Source organism: Populus trichocarpa, chromosome 14 (assembly GCF_000002775.5).
Source record: "Populus trichocarpa isolate Nisqually-1 chromosome 14, P.trichocarpa_v4.1, whole genome shotgun sequence".
Lineage (NCBI taxonomy): Eukaryota > Viridiplantae > Streptophyta > Magnoliopsida > Malpighiales > Salicaceae > Populus > Populus trichocarpa.
In genome coordinates, this window is record NC_037298.2 from 6,800,258 (window position 1) to 6,820,604 (window position 20,347).

Here is a 20,347-nt window from a genome sequence, read left to right on the forward strand (position 1 = left end):
CAAACATGATAAATTTTTATCTCGTATCTGTCTCAGCGTCTCGTGCTCCCTACCAAATCTTATCCAAGTGTAATGGATAACTAATTAAGGAGAAAATAGTTCAATATGATGAGGTGAAAATGTTAACAAATCGATAAAAGATGGCAAAAGAGATTAGGTAGGTCTTTAGTAGATCTCTGTATCAGTAGCTAGCATGCAACAGAGAGGGATACACACTCTGCACATCACTTCGAGAATTTTGACACATCGATCATGCCAGAAAGACCCAACATTGTGGCTCATCAAACATGCCATGCACCCCAATACATAGGCTATATGAGAGGCCCCACTACTCATGGACACGTGTTATCACCAAAGGCATCCACCCACTTGACCGCTGCTTTTTAGTTCTTTCTTCAAAATCATTTCCCTCATTTTGACATTTCCTTTGTACCAATTCCCTTGCCAAGAACTTGCTGTGAACATGAAGGTTAGAAGTATAGCACATTATCAAAATTGAAGTGTATCTTGATGTTTTTTTATGGCCAGGCTGATCATCTACTCTCACTCTCTACAGTTGTTCTAGTGATGATCTTTTATTGGTTACTAATGTTTTTTTCTCTTGGAAACAGATCTTCAACTGGGTGCAGAGGAGGTTTCATCATGGCGCAATCAAAGGTTTGATATTCATTCGTATTTCTGTCTCTTTTTTTTTATCTACGGGAACAAACTGGATTTTTAAATGGAACAAAAGTCTAGTTGACTCGGTCTCGAGAATTTCTTTTGAGTATTATAATAATCATCGTGTCCTCTATAAATGAGTGCCTTGTTGATTTTAGTTCGCCTCTTTTTTTATTATTCCCCAACAAGCCTGTGTTACAATCATTATCAACCCTTGTTTTGCTGATCAAAACCATTAAAATTATTATTTAAGTGTGACTGTGATTGTTGTTTATATAATTGTTGAATTAAATGGATGAGAAATTTGTTTTAACCAGATGGGCTAGCTAGAAATGTGAAGAAGGCTGAATCCATTACAAACGAGGCTGACAAGCAAGCATTGCTGAAACAAGTAGCCCTGGTGGATGTGCTTGATGGTTGGAAAGATGGCATTTTAACAATTGGCACATTAGGTCTTGACCCTTTAAAACCCTTTAACCAACAAAATGATCAGTATTTCATTTTGGAAAGTGAAGAAGAGGAGGAAGTAGAAAGGGAACAAGAACAATACTCAGTTGATGATGATTATTTTGATGATGACAATGTTGAAGATGAAGAAGTGAGCCCTTTGATATATGCAACATTTGAGCACAGTTTTGAGGGAACTGGATCAAATACCGTGACATGTGATGTCATAACCACCTCTAGTATCACCGAGCAAGAACAAAGAAAAAGGAAAGGAGAAAGAATAACACTGGCAGAACTGTTCTTGGAAGATGCTGACATGAAAAAGAAGCCGGATTCTGTTGAAATTGAGACCAAATCAGGTAATAAAAAGCCGGTTGCTCGTGCCAAGGGTGGCCTTTCTTTCGCCAAGAAGCTAATACGTCCTCGCCCAGGAGAGGATTCACGTCCAATAAAAAAATTCAACCAAGTAAGTATCGATTCTCTCTTCATGTGCAATGATCCACTTTTCTTCAAGGTATTTTCAAGTAACAATTAGTCAATTTGTGATGTACTGTAGTTGATGAGGAGGATGTTGAAGAGAAAAATTCACCCAGAATTTGATGGGAAGGGAAATAAAACAGACAATCAAAATAAGCCTGGCATTATGGATGTCCAAATCCGCAAGGGAAATGAAGCCGAATCAGTTTTTCTGCTTCAAACTCCATCAGGTACTTGATCTCTGCCTCTCCCAGGAAAAAAAAAAACCCTTTGATTTAATGTTTCTGTAAATTATGTGTGCTGATCGATATGGCAAACTTGCAACCTATACTTTGCCTCAAAAGTTACTGGAAAATGATGGGTTGGTGACCATTATTAAGATGAGTAGCATCATAATGTGATCTCGCTCTTCTTCACTCTAGATTGAAATAATAACAACAAATTATCTACTTAATATCAGTAATTGTGTGAATATTAAAAGACCAAAACCATGAGTTCGCCTTCCATCTGGACAGAATAATGCCAAATAATTTTGTCAATTAAATAATTAACCAATGCTCACTTAATCTTCACATTAAAATATAAAGACAAAATAATTAAAGCAAGTATTATATATATGCATCCAATGAACCTGCACATATGACCATACCGCTTGAGGACACGGCTTAAAAATTAATTTGTGAAGTTGTGTATAATCATTTTAGTACAATGGATGATTGCAATATGTTTAAACATCCAATCATTGGGTGTGTCAACAATTTCCATCGGCAGATTATTTAGTTCTGTTATATATGGGACCTAATCTCCAATTTCAGAGTGGCCCATATGGACAAGAATCTGCATCTTAATTTCTCTGTGATTTGGTAGTGTTTAGCATCTAACAATCGATGCCACATAAATCAGAAAACGATCTCCCACATTATGTATGATATGTTGCTACACGTACCTTAGCATCAAATTAAAAGGTGATGTATCTTGTAATTCTTCTTGGTCTTCTAAACTTCGCGTATGTGCTTTACAACCTGTTCTACTTGGACGTGCCTTAGTCGCATGCATGGTCTGGGTGGACGGGAGAGAGCTGGAGCTGGCCTCCCTGTCATTTTCCATGGATTTCTTATAGGGTTGCCATCATCTATAGGGTAATGGGGTCCCTCCTAGGAAAAAGCTAAAAACATAAATCCAACGAGGAAGCCATCCAATAAAAACATTCCAATTAGCTTTGATATGAATGGAAATGCTCAAACGATTCTCCTTCTCAAATTGAGTCCAACTCTGCTCCAGCGTAATCTCCTAGTTGGGCTGGCCATGCCTGTCCATAGACTGGTAGGGTATACAGACCAGTAACATTTTCTCCCCTTCTCCACATTACGTATACAATCATCACCGCATGGTTACTATTTGTAGCGTTGCGATTTGTACTGCAGAGTGACTTTGCTAACATTTCTCTTGCCGTGACTTGTGTTGCAGGTCCTACCATATGAGCTTTCAGTGATGATCTAATTTGCTAGAGATGGATTTGGGTTTTGTTGTTAATTTATTTTTTTTGCGTTAATGTTAATCGGGTTGTTGTATGCATGTGTGTGTGTAGCTTGGAACTATGTGATCTGTTTTGTAAGTTTTCTTCTGTTTTGGATTTCGTAAATATTGGATGTTTGGTTGCCAACACATTAACAGGCTTTCATTTGTTCACGGATCTTGACGTTGTGATGCATCCTTTGAATTATCAAATTACTGAACTTGTGTAGCAGAATGTGCATGCATGGATGCTGGAGAGGCACTTCATTTGGGGCACACACTTGCCTCTAAAGCTTTTATCCTTTTCCAAAACAACGAGCAGATAAATTCTTTTGCGGAAAAATAAAACAAAAATTCATAAATGAAATTAAAAAAGTGAGAAAAACATGTTTAATTTATAAACACGTAATACAATAAGAGTATGAACTTACATAAATAATCGAATCATAATCTTAGCATGTATACTAATGTATAGGATTAAAAAACAAAATTAAGTACTTAATTGTAGTTGAAGTACTTTAAAACTGATCAAGCTATGTTGTTGTTAAAGATCAATCTTTTATCTTTAAAATTTTGTTGCTCCTTGCAAAGACTTTTTTTAATAAAAATTTTAGGATTCTAATGATACCATATTATTTAAGAGCATTCTTAAACAAGACTCAACAACCTCAAATGAATTATACTTAATATCTCTTTACAAAGACTGAATCTAAATTCTAGAGTATGAGAACAAGTCTAAGAAAAACCAACAACAAATGAAGAAAAACTCAAGAAATTTCATAAATCCTTCTCCACCCATTCAAAAAACTTATTTATAGAACCTGAAAACCAAAATATTAATCTTCATTATTAATAAATGTTTATAGTTCATGAATGACTCGTAACAACATTCATTCTCATCACATAGTTATCGTATTGATTCATATAATAAGATATTTCACAGACTAAAATAAATTACAAATCAAACAATGATTTAATAGTAAATATTTTTTATTATTATCCAAACTCAAGCTCAAACTCATAAGCTCATAGTTCACAAAGCTATTTTAGATTTGAGACTTTTATTATCCAAAGATTATTTGATAATAATTTTTACTTTGATTTTAATTGGTTTTTTAAAAATATATTAATATTTCATGTTAAATTACTTATTTTGAATTTTTAACCTCAAATATAAATATAAATATAAATGCGTGATTTTTTTTTAGTTTAACGTGGGTGTCCGGGTCAGCTTGCGCGCACCTCGACTAATCCCACGGGCCCTGAAGTTAACGACCATGTAAGCTTCCAGTGGCCATCATATGAGCAACCACAGGGCTCGAACCTAAAATCATATAAGAAGCAAACATCTTGATCTCAAGCTCTTATCATTGGATCACCACCTAAATGGTTATAAATACGTGATTTTAACCCCATTTTGGTTGGTCTGTTTGAAAGAGAATCAAAGCTCTTTTCAGGGCCCTTAGGCCTCGAGGCTCGTGCCTCTAATTATTTCCTGCGGCCCCCACCAGCGTTTCTCTCGATTAGTGTATAAGTCGATCAGTAAACGAAAACAAACAAACCGAATCTGAGTTTGAGCCATCACCATGCCACCACTGAAGGGCTACGTCTCCATGTCATGCTAGAATTGGGGTGCAAGGACAATGTATTAGTTTGTGGTAAATTATAAAATCAGTCCCTCTTGTTTTAGTGAATATTAAATTTAGTTCTTTTGGCTTCAAAAACCCTATATTTTAGTCCTATCTCTTGACAGGTATTAATTTGTAGCAAATAATTTTGGATATTATTTGGTGCGGCGCCGTCATTTAACTAGATTTTTGTTTTTAAAACATTCCTCCTGTTGGGGATTTGGAACATACCAAATTGTCTAATTTCTTTTGTAAGTTGTAGCAAATTTTATCTCATTCATCTCCTTTTCTTCATCAAATTCTAGGAATACACAAATTCTCGACAAGAAGCTCACCTGCAAGTACACCGTCAAGAGTTGAACTTGAAATCTTGGATCCATGAGAGCACGCCGTCAAGTCTCAGCTCTTCTCTGACCAACCCCATAAAGGTATAATGCTAAAAGAAGGACGATATCAGGGAAAAAAGAAGAAGTCTAACACTAATTATATTAATAACTTCTTCATCCTACTCAAAAGACTCCTAATTAATGAGTTTTCCAAGGGTAAAATGTTTAACGACAATGATGATAATTAGAAAAGAAAAATTATACAGGTAAAATGAGAAAAGAAATCTAGAGGAGAATATTGGAGTTTTCATTGGATAAAGAAAGGATTCATATCAATAGAAAAATTGACAAGGACAAGGAAAGTCCTATACAATGAGCCAGGAGAGAGTAACTCCTACCGAGAGAAGAGAGAGCATTATTTTTCTATTTATCAACCACAAAAAACAATAAATAACATAGAATAAGATTCATAAATCACTCACAATCTAGATAATACATCATTAACAATTTACTTGGCTTGTGAAAACTCTAAAAATGCATAAAAAGAAGGCAAAAAAAAAAACACCAATAGCATTAAAATATGAAATAATAAAACTACATTGAAGATTATACAACAACGACTCCTTTCCATAAAATAATTTACGAAAGATTATAATAATGATAGTAATTAATTATGATAGAAAATACACAATAATTTTATAATATTAAAGCTTAAATATTAACGTCAATATTCATCTAATGATTTATAAAATTTTATTTTTTTAATTCTTTGCAAGATTTTTCAATTATAAATATTACTAACTCTTTGTAATCAAAATCAAACTTTGAAAATAGTGTTAGGTTATGTATTATCCTAACAGATCATATTTATATTTTGATAGGTTAATCATTCTTATTTTCATCATATGATTTAAACTAACAAGAACATGACACCAAAAAATAAAAACAATTAAAAGAATTAACTGAAAAAAGACAATTAAAAGAATGGGGATCAAAATTGAAATACAAAATAAATTTTATTTTTAATTGAAGGGTGAAATTAAAAATAAAAATTAACTGAATAAAAACACCAAAAAAAAATCAAAAGAATGAGGTTCAAAATTGAAATAAAAAATAAAAACAAATTTTTTTATTGAATGATGAAATTAAAAAGAAAAATCAATTCAACAAAAGGATTAATTTATTTTGTACAATTCTATCACTGAACATTTAATTTCATTTGATTTTCCCTAGACATTCAATCTCATTTAATTTTTATATCGAATTTAGTCCTGATTCTTTTAATTACTATTTTGTTGCACTGTTTTTTTGGTTTTTTTTTTCTCAATTTCATCTCTCAATGTTTATTTAGTTAATAATCTTGCTTTTTTGTTTTTTCAGGTTTGCCTTTAACAGGTTCACCCCAGTCTCATGACCCGCGTAATAGATCTGAAATATTAGCCCTTCTCGACTTTCATCTTTTTTCAAAGTATTTTTTAATATTTTTTTTGCTAGTGTTTTTTTCGCTTTCCTATTTGTAGGGACATTCTAATTTCATGTTGTAAGTCATGTTTAATTTATTGATCTTGGTTGGCTGCCGGGTTCGCTCTAGGCTTTTCTTGTTATTTTTTTCCTTGACAAGTTTTTTAAATTTATATTTTTAAATTGACTTATAATAAATTTCTTGGTAGGACCTTGATCTAGGATTTCATAGTTTGCGAGTTATTTAATATTTGATCATGTTTAAGATGTTTGTTCGGGTTTGCTTTGTTATTACAAATGTTTTCAATTTTACTCTCTATGATTTTTCTAATCTTTAAGATTTGATTTTTATTCTTTTAATTTATATTTATTTTATTTGGGATTGTTTTTTATTTTTTTCATTAAGTTGCATCATTCTTGGGTTTTTCCTATCAACTTTTATCTTTATTTTTATGGTTGTTTTTGCAGGGTTTTTATTAATACTTTTCTACCGAGCTCATTCTTTGAAATTAAATTGTTTGAAAATTATGCTTCTTGATTGAATACGTGTAAACAATTTCACGGGATGCAACTTTTAAAGATTGGATTAGGTTTAAGAGGTTTACGCTGTTTTTTTCCCTTTTTTTCTAAATTGATGTTGACTTATTTTTTATTCTTTTTTTAAACTTTTTTTTTTGTTATTTTTTAGGTTTAATTATCTTTTTTTTTTAACTTTTGTTTTCTTATTTGTTTCTAGTTTGATTCTACTGAGTTAGCCCTCAATAATTGTTTTCTATTTCATTCCCACCATTTTTTAATCTATAAAAAATCTATCATATTACAAATAATTTTTAATTTCACCTCTCTATGATTTTTTAATCTTTCAAATTTGATTCTAATTTTTTTAATTGAAATTTTTTTTTGTTTGAAATAATGTTTTTTTGGATTTCATCCTCATCATGTTTTTTCCTGTTAGACTTTAGTTCTATTTTTTTTTTGCAAGTTTTTTATTAATAGTTTTTTCAATGTTTTATCCTTCAAAATTAAATTGGATGACATTTAAACTTCTTGATTGAATTCGGATCCATGATTTAATACGTTGCAATCTTTTAGATTAGACCAGGTTTAAGAGGATCGCCTAGGTTTTTTTTACTCTTTTTTTAAATCGATGTTTTCTGTTTTTTTTTTTTAGGTTTGACTCTTTTTTTTTCAGTATTCTTTCAGTTAGGTTAGCTTTGAGTTGTTTGAAAAACCGAATAGGCTTAGGTGTGATTCTTCTTCTTTTTTGTTGTTTTTTTTTGTTGGTTTATTTATCGTTGCTGGTTTTTTTGTAAATATTCAAATTGCCAATTTAACCAATGACTTGAGGCTTACATTTTTTTTAACCTATTACTTTTTTTACATTAAAAAAAAACTTATTCGGCCGCGGCAATGCACGGGCAACATATATAGTTATAAATAAGTTTGGGTGAACAATTTTTTTCAAAAGAGGGTTTATGTTTTTGTTAATACACATAGTTAACAAATAGAGGACAGAAACGAAGTTAATATTAACATACATTAGCAACTGCATTATTGGAGTTGATAGTCTTGGGGTTCATAGTCAGTAAGAGGCCCACTTCTATCTGGACCACAAAAGGCCCAATTTTGTACTGGGAGTTTGCTTTTTAGTTTTTAAGAATAAAATAACTTTAAAAATAAAGTGGTATATCGGACGCTTATATTGATGTTTTGGTGGATCAATTCGGTAATCATATCGTTTCGCTTGGGCTTAAAGCCCATTTTGTTTCTGGATTGCAACGTCGCCTTGTTCACCCAACCAGCCGCTTTAACGTATGCTTATATGTTTCAGAATGGACCGCTGGAGAACTACTGCCCCAACCAGCCGGTTTATCATGAAGTGTTTTTTAATAATATTTTTAATTAAAAATACATCAGTGAACACACAAGGTAAGAAAAGAAATCAAAGGAGTTATTAAATTATTAGATAATTACGCATTTTCTTAATCGTCCGTTGGAGGTGTTTTGTTAAGACGCTAACTAGTTGTAGAATCTATTTGTAGCTATTGAATGTAAAATTTCACAAATCTTTTACTTTTTAAAATATTTTTTATTTTTAAATATATTAAAATAATTTTTTTTTATTTTTTAAAAATTTATTCTTGATATCAGCATATTAAAACAATTTAAAATTAATAAAAATAAAAATAAAAAACACCACAAAAACAAGATTAAAATAGTAAGTCAATGATTGTTTTTCCCGAGAAACACAGTTCTAGTTTTTACTTGTAAGTTTTCTTTTAACCATTCATGGTTCAATTATATATAATAAAATAACTTCTTTTTTATATAGAAATACAATATCATTAAAAGTTTTACATATGATATAGTATAAGAAAAAAAATATAATTTTCTAATAATTGAATTTTATTCTCATTTTAGTATAATAGTAAAAATGTCTTCTTGATTATCATTTGAGCTGCATATTATAACCAAACACTTTTTTTCTAGCTATAATTATTAATCTCCTAATCTTTCTCTGCATTAAAATAGTTAAACTTAATTTTGATACATGAAATTAAATTGATCACGATTTCACCTTCACTTGTTGTATAACAAAATAATTGTAAGGATGAGTTCGGGTTCCTAATCACTCTGCATGTTGAACTGAAACAAGTGTCGCTAAGATCACATTTATCAAACAAGTCTTTTTTCTTTCTTTTTTCAGGTGATCACACAAGGCGAATGAAACGTTCTGCTGTCCATAGTCAGTAATGTACATAAACCTACTCTAATGTCTGATGGTGCCTCTCTGTCCCAGACATTCAGCCATGGCCTTGCACATGAATTTAGTAATGAAATTACATTCTCGTGAACCTTGCAACCCTTACAAATGCAATGTTTGGTGCGATTTGGACGCCCGCCATTCTAATTTGTCATTGTGCCTAGCTCTACCAGTTAATTATCTTAGCTAGCTAGCTAGCAGATCTGTGGAAGAATTTCCATTTCTTCTGAAGTAGCCCTTGCTAGACAGAAGAAGTTCATGGCAATTATTACTGTTTGGTAAAAGAAAAACAATAGTCAAGGCACATCACATGCATGTGCAGTTAAAATGACAACTGGAAATCAGAAGGGAGTTGCTAGAGTGGAAATTAGTGTGTCTCAGGAAGAACAGAAAAGGCTAACAAAACTGGGGTTATCAAAAAGAGCATGTTTTCCAATAATGTAAGAGCGAATATCTATGTGGGTCTAGCTACAGTAATATGATTTTGATCACCCAAGTCCAAATACTTAGAATAATAATTAAACACGATTTGATTACCTAGCTAGCCCACTGTTTGTTATGTGCTCAACACTTGATGATTTTTATCGGCACTGCATATGAATTGTGATATCCCATTGCCAAACAAAATAATTAAGCCTCGGTAACTAATCCTCCTTTGCAAGGATTTTACAGCACTGCCGACGCAATAAGAAATGTAAAGGGTGATGATGATCTGCGAGATTTCTGGGATATGCTGCATTCTTGAATTGGCTGGTAGATTAGACATGGAAAAGAAGCACAATTCACCAACTAGACAGATAGCAAAGTTTGTAATGGGACATGCTCTGAAAGCCAATCAGAACCTTAGCAGCACATTATCCTTATCTTGTTAGTTTATCTAGTCTCGGTTAGGTTAATGGCGTGATAATAACCTTTCCTTCTTTCCAAGAAAATAAATAAATAAAATTACCTGGTATTACTTCTAGACACATTTGGTAAAACAGAAGCCCCAGGAATTGTATTTTATAACGGCATGGCTCTCTAGATAACCCTGTGTTGCTAGGGTTTCTCAAGCTGTCACATAAATATTTGCTCTCTATCTTCTATGTCATCCGACAAATTACATCTCCCTTCCGTCTCCATTTACAAGAGTACGTACATCCATATTGTATCAGTTTTTTTTATTCATTTTTAATTATATAATGATCAATTTATTTATTTTTTGAGCGTGAATTATATAAACAATGATTAATATTGGTTCCCATTGATTGATGAGGTATTTCACTGCCCACCAAAAGCACTTGACTCAGCAAGTGAAAGAAAAATCACAAGAACATCTCAATTGATCAGTCATCAATGACACTTGTTCTCTTGTGGTCCCTAGTCCAAAAACTTCCCAAGTGAAAAATTATACACACACACATGCACTTGAATTTATGATGATCTTTCTCGTTATTAGCAAGTTGTCATTTTTATAACACCCTTGAGAAACAAAACAGCATCACTTCAGGCTTCAGCAATGGACTAATTAACAAGGTTCCATCTTATAAAAGAAATCAGATTGAAAAGGACTTGAACTAGTCCAGAAATGAAATCTCATTTCAAGCTATGCGCTGTTCCTTATCCATTCATATATAGGAAGTCATCTCATTTTGTTCCTTATGCTTACATTTGTTATGCATGTCACGATCTGTCTCCATAGACACAGAGCAAGGCACGGGCAGGATCTTGCGGCTTTCATAATCAAATGTTGTTAGTATCTAGGTTATGGAACTGGTGGCGGGTCTTTATCAATTTCATTAAGAGAAAGGCTTAAATTGTGCATTAGATCGCTGTCTTTGGCTCCATATGTTCCTCTCAACCGTCTTCATATTGCATGAGCCAAATGAGCGACAACAACTTATCACATTTCTACACGTAAGATTTTGCTGTTCTCCTTCCTCTGTTGTCGGTTCTTTCCTGTGTTAACAGTACCTCATTTGCCATAAGAAAGGATATAATACAAGGCAATGCCTTTAATAATAAGACCAATCTTAGATAGGTTTCTATATTTATATATCATGGAGCTATAATCTGGCATTTTGCACCCCTCATTTCTATGCAGTACTGGGTGGCATATTATGTGATGTCTGTATTCTTTGAGCAGTAATCCCTTCCGAAATCACACTCTAATATTTCTTATCTTTACTTTCTTGCCGATTGTTTGTGGGCTCTAGATATAGTCATGTGTAATTTAGTGAGGAATATCTCCCCCTGCATGATTCTTCAAAATCTTTTGTTTGGGTTGAATTTAATCATAGACTCTTAGTAACATATCAAATAAGTTTAATATTATCCAAGTTAATTAGCATTGATCCATGGCTAACCGATGCTTTATTATGTTTGGATCATGTTTCCATATTGCCACCAACAACATGCATGTTTAACTATTAATAATTAACGATGCTCAATTATTTTGTTTTATTTCCTGTTACAAATCATGAAGAGGCCGAACCCTTTGGGATTTCATGGGAAAAAAAAGGATGCAGTCATATAGGAACCAATCATCAATTGAGTTACATTAATTTCATTGACACGCACTTAATTATTAGATATATTCTTAGAATACTGTTAAAAGCAAATTAAGTTTCATAAAGTTATTCAAATGCTTCAATTTTGAGTCGCGTGCTTGCAAAAGCAACTCAATCGATCGTTTGAATCAAAGACCTCTTAACTTGTACAATTGGATCTGGTAAGATCACAATGTGCTGGATAATTGTATTTTAATTTTATTACAACTTCAGCAACTAATTCACTTAAGACGGGAAGAAAACAGTTAACGATTAGGTGGATAGAATTTGGTTTCATTCTGACATGGAAATAGTCGATGGTTCAATTCAAAAGAATAGTATTTTGTGCACACGGTTTTCAAGTGACGTACGTAGTTTAGTGAAGATACTTTCTTTTAGCTTATTTAATTATATGAATGGGCAAAGAAGTTGATACGATGCGTATAGAGCTATCTATCTGATAATATTAAAGGTACAAATATTTTCTTAGCTTGATCTCTGTCTAGTCAAAGAAAAATCACATGCCTGACGAGTAAAATGGGTTGATGTTAACCATCTAGGTGGTGGTTCAGTGGTAAAAGCTTGGGATCAAGAGATTTGCTTCTTCTGTGGTATCAGGTTCGAGCCCTGTGGTTGCTCATATGATAGCCACTGGAGGCTTACATGGTTATTAATTTCAGGGCCCGTGGGATTAGTCAAGGTGCGCGCAAGCTGGCCCGGACATCCATGTTAAACTAAAAAAAAAATGAATTGGTGTTTTTTTTTTATATATATATATATAAATAAGGGTTGATGTCATTGAATTTGACAAAAGATAAAAGATACCTGTTAAGCATTATCTAAATATATTTATTATATTTTATTCTTATAAATTCAAATTTAACACGTTAAAAAAACTTTAAAAAGATAAAAAAAATATTTTTATGGGTTCTAGTATAGCAATCTAGGTCATGTTGGGCTTGCACCCCAACGCACTTGGTGTTGGGCATGCACCCCAACGCGGTCTCGGGCTAATATATATACCTGAGCTAACTATGTTTGGGTCTATACTATGTGGTTGGATCTTTTTATTTTTTTTTAAAGGTATAGATATCTTTCCCGAGCTCAATATTCTCTTAAAAAAAATTTCAAGACCCCACACATGTTCCTCAACATTTATACTACTATAATATGTATTATTTTAAATAGAATATACTCAAAATATCACAAAAATAAAATAACACTTTAGCGTCTTTTCTTCACAAAAGAACAAAACTTATAAGTTATAAATACCACATGAATCATTCAAACTCCAAATTCACAATCTCTTTATTTTTAATTTTTTTCATACATATTTTTAGAATTTCTCTTTAAAATATCTTTGTGTTTTGTTTCTTTAAAAATATATGTACCTAAGTATCTTAGAATCTACAAATCTATCAAATAAAATATTTTATAAGTATTAATCATTCATCACCTTGATTAAGAAAAATAAACTGGTTATCTAACATAAACTTTTATTCTTAAGCTAAGAAATTTTTTAACCTCACCATGTTGATTGTTCGATAGTAATAAAAATGAATGAAAATCAAATAATTTAATAAAAATAAATGGTATTGATTGTAGATATTTCAGAAGTGTTATGTATTTGGAATATATTATACTCAAAATATTTTATAACTAATTTGAAACATCAAATAATTCTCAAAAAATATATTCTAAGAATACCCGAACCCTATTTTAAATATTCTTGCCATTTACTTGAAGCAAACAGGCTACTGCTCCATTTTGAATACCAAATTTAATTTAAATCCAGATGATATGAGCCAGTACACTCCTAGTCCTAGCTAATTTAATGCGGTGACAGTAGCAAGCTCTTATTATGACACGATATTGACCTATTAAATTAAGGTAGTAATATATATATTACTCTCTAGATATCAATCATGGACTTCGACATGACGACACTCGCTGCTACACTGTATGCTGGATTAGTTTAATTTTTACATGGAAAAAATAATTGTCATGTCAACTTCATTGTTGCTAGAATACATGATTAAAATTGTTTGATGACAGGATGCCTAGCTAGCAGGCTACCACAGCAACCAGTGAAAAGCGCTGTCTATAAGCTCTAGCATCTATATCAAGGGTCCTTGGAGTTATTCAATGTTACAAATCAATCTTTATTTTCCTCTTTAGTTATATAATTTATTGCCAATGCTTAAAAATATTACCTTATAAATAAAACTTATTAAATATTTATAATCAGTACAATTCATTATTTTAGTTAAAATATTTTATTTTTATTACAATCCAATAATAAATGAAGTATAATTACATTGCGTAAGACACCCATTAGCTTTTGCCTTTAAGCTTATCACAAATTCAATAAGGAAAAACGTTCTACTTTTAATTAATCTTCATGTGTATTTTCAGAAATTCTAAAAAAAACTATATACATCTTGAGGAATTCTGAACATGTTTACCTGATTTATTTACTTATTGTATTCTTTTAATATATATATATATATCAAAGCCTCTCTTCTTTTTTCTTTTTTCTTTTTTCTTTTTTCTTTTTCTTTTTCTTTTTCTTTTTTGTATAGATTGAGTCCCTTTATTCTATGTTTTGTTTTGTAAAATTACTCTATTACAACGTTGTTAGTTAATATGTTTACACGATACTTTTCTTTTAGGAGTACAAAACTAAATGCTTAACACATGTTGCTTTACAAGATCCACAATAACTCCTCTGTTTCTAAATTTTCCCACTCGGTGAAAAATAAATAATTAAAATAAAGTAAATTAAATTAATTAAGATTAGATAAATGAACGAACCTAATTAATTAAAATAATTTAATTTTAAATGTTTATCTTTTTTTATTTATTTAATTATATAATTTCAGAAATGAAAGGGTTACTTTAATAGAAAGATGCTAAGTAAGCATATGAACTAAAAACGTGACGACACAGGGACCTTTTTGGAACAAAATAAGAATAAAAAAACTTAATGAATACGAATAAAATTAGACTCTACCAACTTCCTACAAAACAATTTATGATGTAAGATGTTCATAGTTAGATCAGAGTAAAAGAATTGTTGACCATTGAATAAAAAAATTATTGAATTACTGGTGATCAAGTGTTGGAGCAGCCTACAAAATCTTTTGTTTTCTTGAGTTTAAAAAAATCCGAACGCAGTCGCAGCCACAATTTAGAATTCTTTTATGAAATTAAATCATTTAGACTTCCCTCATATATATATATATATATATATATATCGAACCAAGCCTACATATACACAAATCAAAATGAAAAACACTTATTATTAGCTAGCATCGTAGTCATCAACAGGGATTAATGAAACAAAGTTCCCTTAATCCAGTGTCCAAGTTGTTCCACGGATGTTGGAACACGATATATATTTAAAGACTTGGAGCACTATTATCATACAAAAGCCGCCGTGCCCCGCTAGCACACAATTGGCAATGCGAATCTTGCTTGCCTGTATGTATGCATATATGCATGATTAATTAAGCTGGAGGACAGTTTGGATAATCTCATGATTAGTGACAAAACGCCTACATCATTACAATTTCTTAAGATCGATCGCACCACAACAATCACATACCATTAAAATATACGACTTACCAAAACAATATAGTAAAACTACTATTAAATATAAGTCATGAGTCCTGTCTAGCTGAGCTGTGATTGTTATAACTGGAATCTTCGTGGATTGCTCATTTTAGAGAGATAATGAATTCAGTCCTTCCCGGAAAACGAAAGGTATATTTCCCCTTTCCCCCTAAAAGCTGTTTTTTTTTTCAATCATACTTAACCCATAAAAGCATGGGATGCTCCTCTCTTTCTCTTAGAATTGACATAGATAGTGTTTTTTTTTAAGAAAATCCCAGGGAAAAAGATAGATTTACCCCAACTATCATCCAGTTAGATTCTTAAACATAAGTGATCTCATTCTTTCATTATTTTTCTATATAAACACCATCTAAAACTTATAATTTTTTTTTCATTTTGTCAATTAACCATATATAATTTCGAATTTCATATAGTTTGAGTAATGGAGAAGTGTTTTGAACCACCCCTAAAATCAATTTTTCTTTCAAAATATCAAATGAACCAAAGATCGAAGCAGAGGGGCTTACCAAGGGTTTCACTTCCTCATGATCAACGGCAGCATGATTTCATCCCACCATTTGTAAAACAATGAAGAAAACTAGAACTACAGAAAGACCAACCAAAGAAGGGGAGGGGAGAGAGTAAATGCTTCTCATTTTCAAGAATGAATTAAAAATTGAAATTATATAGATTGATAATTGATAGGTGACACAAATTGACTAGTATTGTTGTGAAAACAATTCTCAAACTATAACTACTAAAATTTTTAGATTTATCAAAAAAAAATTTTATTGATATCTATCTCATAGTTCATTGATAAGAAACTTGCTATCAGACTCACAAATAAAAAATAATCCATTAAAAAAACTGTCATAGTGATTTTTGATTTATTAATAAGTTTATCAGTAATAATTTTACAAATAAATTTATTAGTGCAAATAATAATAATAATAATAATTTGAAGTACTTAATCTTTTTAATCTATTTATGATTTAAAAAACTCTTTTCATTCTTTTCCTATTTCTCTCGTGGGATTTTCTTAAAAATAAAAATCATATTTGACGGACTTTTTTAGCAAGGTTTATCTGGATAATGATAATATTATGGAACTGGCTCGTTTAATGACCAATGTCATCAAGTTTTTTAATAAATTGACTGGACGAGGCTAATCTGAGAATTATTTTTAAATTATTGGTGGTTATTTAATTAGCAAAGTTAAGAAATTGGTGTGCAATTGATAGAAACACCAAATTCCATGAACAAAATAAAATTTATCCAAATATTAATGTCAATGTCACATCTAAATTTTGGATAAGTGATTTAAATATTTCCCAAGCTCGTGAAAAATCTCACTGATAATGGAGCACGCCATGGAAAACCGCAAGAATAATTAAATGACGAATGAAACGAAGATTTCGGTCATAAAACGGCGAACGCAAGACGGCAGAGAAAAAGAAAGGTATATTTCCATAGCATACGTCAAGGTCCTTTGTCAAGAAGCTACCACAGACAAATGCAACTGTGGTCAACATCGAATTGTTTAATTAACCGAGTACCATATGTGTTAACGAGCTTGTAATTTGCTGGTAATTTCTCAAACCAAAGGAGATTTAAGTGCTTCTAAAAACTAAATAACGAGGAACCAATGCATACATGATAGCTCTTGAGAGACAATGAGAAACTCGGAACTCCCTTTTCATTTTCACTCGTATTTACACCAGTTGAAACATGTCACGATATATATATATATATATAAATAAGAGACACAATATTTGATACTAGACTGTCAAATTTAAAAACCGACCCCCAAGAGACAGGCTAAAGATAACATGATAATATGGTGGATCAAGGGTTAAGATTTGTAAACCCCGTCACCAAGTACTTGTTTCTTCCTTTTCACACTAGACATCTAGGACGTAGTTCTCTGTACACCTAGTACAGAGGGCTTTGGGAGGAACGCCTGGGCCGCACTTTAACGGTCAATGGATTCGCCATCTCACAGGACAGTCGCAATACTTCTGATAGGTCAACGTTGTTTTCTTCACCCGGCACCCATTCATACTCGTGTAACAGTGATGCAACCCAGAAGGTCACCGTGGTTATGCCCAATGTCTTTCCAGGGCAAGTCCGCCTACCGGAACCAAACGGAGCAAGCCTAAGATCCGAGCCGAGAACAGAAAACTCCAACACATCCTCCTTAGTCACGACGAATCTCTCGGGCATAAATTCAAGTGGGTCCTCCCAAAACTCTGGGTCCCTTGAAATGGCCCACATGTTAACCATTGCTGTGGTCCCTTTCGGCACGTGATACCCATCAATGGTTGTATCGGTGATGGCTAGCCTGGCCCACGAGAGAAGTGGGCCAGGTGGGTGTAGCCTCAACACTTCCTTCACCACTGCCTGGAGATACACCATGGCCGTGATATCAGATTCAGCAACGGCCCTTGATCTTCCAACAACTTTGTAAAGCTCATCGTGGACCTTTGATTGAACATCAGGATGAAGCACCATTCTCGCTAGAATCCACTCAATCAAAACCGCCACTGTATCAGTCCCTCTGAAAATCATTTCCTACACACAGAGAAAGTGAAACCCAGCAATATTAGTTAGTCCAAATGTACAACAACATAGTACAAGATAGAAATAAAAGCATTAATTTCTTGCTGCTCAGAATAATTTATATGTATGTACATCCACGAACACACATAACAATTATAAGTTACGTATCTGGGACAAAAATATTATAGTAAGATTCATGTGTGATGTGTGTATATGCGCGCGCGCGCGCCCCTGCTTGCTTACCCAAAGGACGGCAATCATATCGGAGTCCGATAATTTATCGTGGCCTTGGAGAGACAACAAAACATCAACGAAATCTGGGTTTTCACTTCTGGTTAGAGCTCTGTGTTCAGCTATAATTCGGCTGACAAACCGGTTCACTTTTGGCACGAGATTTGAGCATCTGAACCGGATTTTTTGAGGGTCAAAATCTGCCAGCCAAGGAAGGTGGTCACTCCAGTTAAGTGTACCCAATAAATCGTACCCCTCTTCAACTAGAGCTCTTAGCTCTTCAACTTCATTATTAAATGAATCCAATTTATATTCGCGTCCAAAAACTGAACACATCATGTTGTTAAGTGAAGCTCTTTTAAGGACCTCACGAACGCTGAAACTGCTCTTTTCTCGGTCATTGAACGTTGACACCATTTGAGAAGCAATTTGGAGCCTTTGAGACTCGGCAGCTTTGATTTGCTTGGGGCAGAAAAGGTGTGTAGAAGCTATTTTTCTAAGGGTTCGCCAATAGACACCATAAGGAGCGAACCCGATTGCTCTATTGAACATTAGGCTATAAGCAGATTCTTTAACTGGACGATCTGCAAACACCGAGCTGTTCAATATTTCTTTAGCGACATCAGGATTGCATGTCACGATAACACGAGTATCACCAAGGCTAAACGCCATGAGCCTCCTGGCTTTGCATGCATCTGCAGCAGCTGCAATCTTGTGATGTGCTAAGGAGGTCATAAGCTTCATGCTGCCGGTAATGGGGAATCCCCTGGGACCTGGAATTGGATTAGAAATTGTCAAGGAAGTATTTTTGAGTTTATATTTTCCCCAAGCTGGACCACCAGGGTATGCCCAGTAAATCAGGGTAACAACTATCCAGGCTAAACCAATGATCAAAAGTGACCATGCAATATTTTCTTGTGTAAAGGCTCTGCATTTGGAGGCCAAAGCAAAGATCCAGAAGCTATCTATGTCTGTTCTCATGGTGGGCTAGGTTAATTGGAATTTTGAAGATTGAGGAGAGGGTACACAAATACTGGGTGAATTTTATGTTTTCCACGCTGACAAGAAAAGAAAGTGGCTTCTGATTTTTGGGCTGTATGGAAATGCTTGGTTGGTGTCTATATATATAGAGTGGTGAGCGAGTAAGGCTATTAATTAACATTAACAAGAATCCTAAAACGAAATGGTTTTCATACGTGGCAAGTTTTGTAATTTTTTTCAACTTTCTTTGGCTGCTTTCAAGTGTCGTTTTCATTATTTTCTCATTTTCTTTTCTTTTTTTCCTTAAAGTTTTGGTTTTTTAATTTCATTCTTTCATGTCATATTTTCAATTTTTTTGTTTCAAAAATTTCTTTCATTTTACATTTCCTAGCGTGTTAATAGTTTTGGACACACATTCCATTGTGTATTGGGCATTGATTTTGTAGTCTTGAACTATAATTTTTATTAAAAATAACAATTAACAAAATAAGAATCAAAGTATACATTCAAAAAAATAGAATCCTCCTTTTATATTTTTAAAAATTCACATGCAGAAAACAAACAAAAAAAAAAGATAAAAAAAACAAAAAAAGTCGTTAAAGCAACTCTTTCCACCGAATGCCACTGTGGTGGGAAGACCTTGTCGAGACCTTTCTAACAGCTTTAAGGATGGCTGCCATTGGAGCTTAGAGAGGTCGCACGTGCCACCGTAATGTGATGACCTTCCTTACACACTAACGCATGTGTTACACATGCAAAAAAAAAATATTCATTCAATTTAATCCTTAATTCTTTAATATCTTCTCATTTTAGATTATAATTCATTAATAACTCTTACACTAAGCCTAATTTGGGAGAGACGACAATATGAGAAAAAAAGGCCCAATAGGTCTCAAGAGCAACCCAAACAAACATAAAAGGAGAGTGAAAATATAGTAATACCTTAAAAACAATATTGGTGTACATGCTCATTTTTAACTATCAAATTTATACGTTTTAAAATACCATCAAGTGTCATCAATTGTACAAGAAAAAAAGACTTTCAAACATTTTACAACCCAGACTAGGTAGAGAGTTGGTCAAAGTTTAATGACAATTTCAAATAGTTCTTTTGTGGCTTTGATTTTGTTTTATTTTTTTGCTAAAAAAACTAGT

At 32.7% G+C, this 20,347-nt stretch overlaps 2 protein-coding genes across 2 annotated transcripts; one reads left to right on the plus strand and one right to left on the minus strand.

Annotated features, from left to right (window-relative positions):
- The first annotated feature begins 352 nt into the window (after positions 1–352).
- On the plus strand, positions 353–3,277 carry LOC7492798 (protein TILLER ANGLE CONTROL 1). Its single transcript, XM_006375316.3, has 5 exons — positions 353–469; positions 612–657; positions 978–1,573; positions 1,664–1,814; positions 3,052–3,277. Exons 1-5 carry the CDS (start codon positions 464–466, stop codon positions 3,063–3,065), a joined length of 813 nt encoding a protein of 270 aa, XP_006375378.1. The 5' UTR covers positions 353–463; the 3' UTR covers positions 3,066–3,277.
- A 13,823-nt stretch (positions 3,278–17,100) lies between these two features.
- LOC7492799 (cytochrome P450 78A3) lies at positions 17,101–19,318 on the minus strand. The gene is made up of 2 exons (XM_002320851.3): positions 18,224–19,318; positions 17,101–17,992 (listed from the first exon to the last, which is right to left on the minus strand). Exons 1-2 carry the CDS (start codon positions 19,190–19,192, stop codon positions 17,354–17,356), a joined length of 1,608 nt encoding a protein of 535 aa, XP_002320887.1. The 5' UTR covers positions 19,193–19,318; the 3' UTR covers positions 17,101–17,353.
- Positions 19,319–20,347: the final 1,029 nt, after the last annotated feature.

Coding starts and splice junctions, on each gene's coding strand:
- LOC7492798 (XM_006375316.3), top strand. Junction 658..977: donor TCATCATGGCGCAATCAAAG/GTTTGATATTCA, acceptor TGTTTTAACCAG/ATGGGCTAGCTAGAAATGTG. Junction 1,574..1,663: donor CAATAAAAAAATTCAACCAA/GTAAGTATCGAT, acceptor GATGTACTGTAG/TTGATGAGGAGGATGTTGAA.
- LOC7492799 (XM_002320851.3), bottom strand. CDS start 19,192: ATGAGAACAGACATAGATAGCTTCTGGATCTTTGCTTTGGCCTCCAAA. Junction 17,993..18,223: donor ATATGATTGCCGTCCTTTGG/GTAAGCAAGCAG, acceptor CTCTGTGTGTAG/GAAATGATTTTCAGAGGGAC.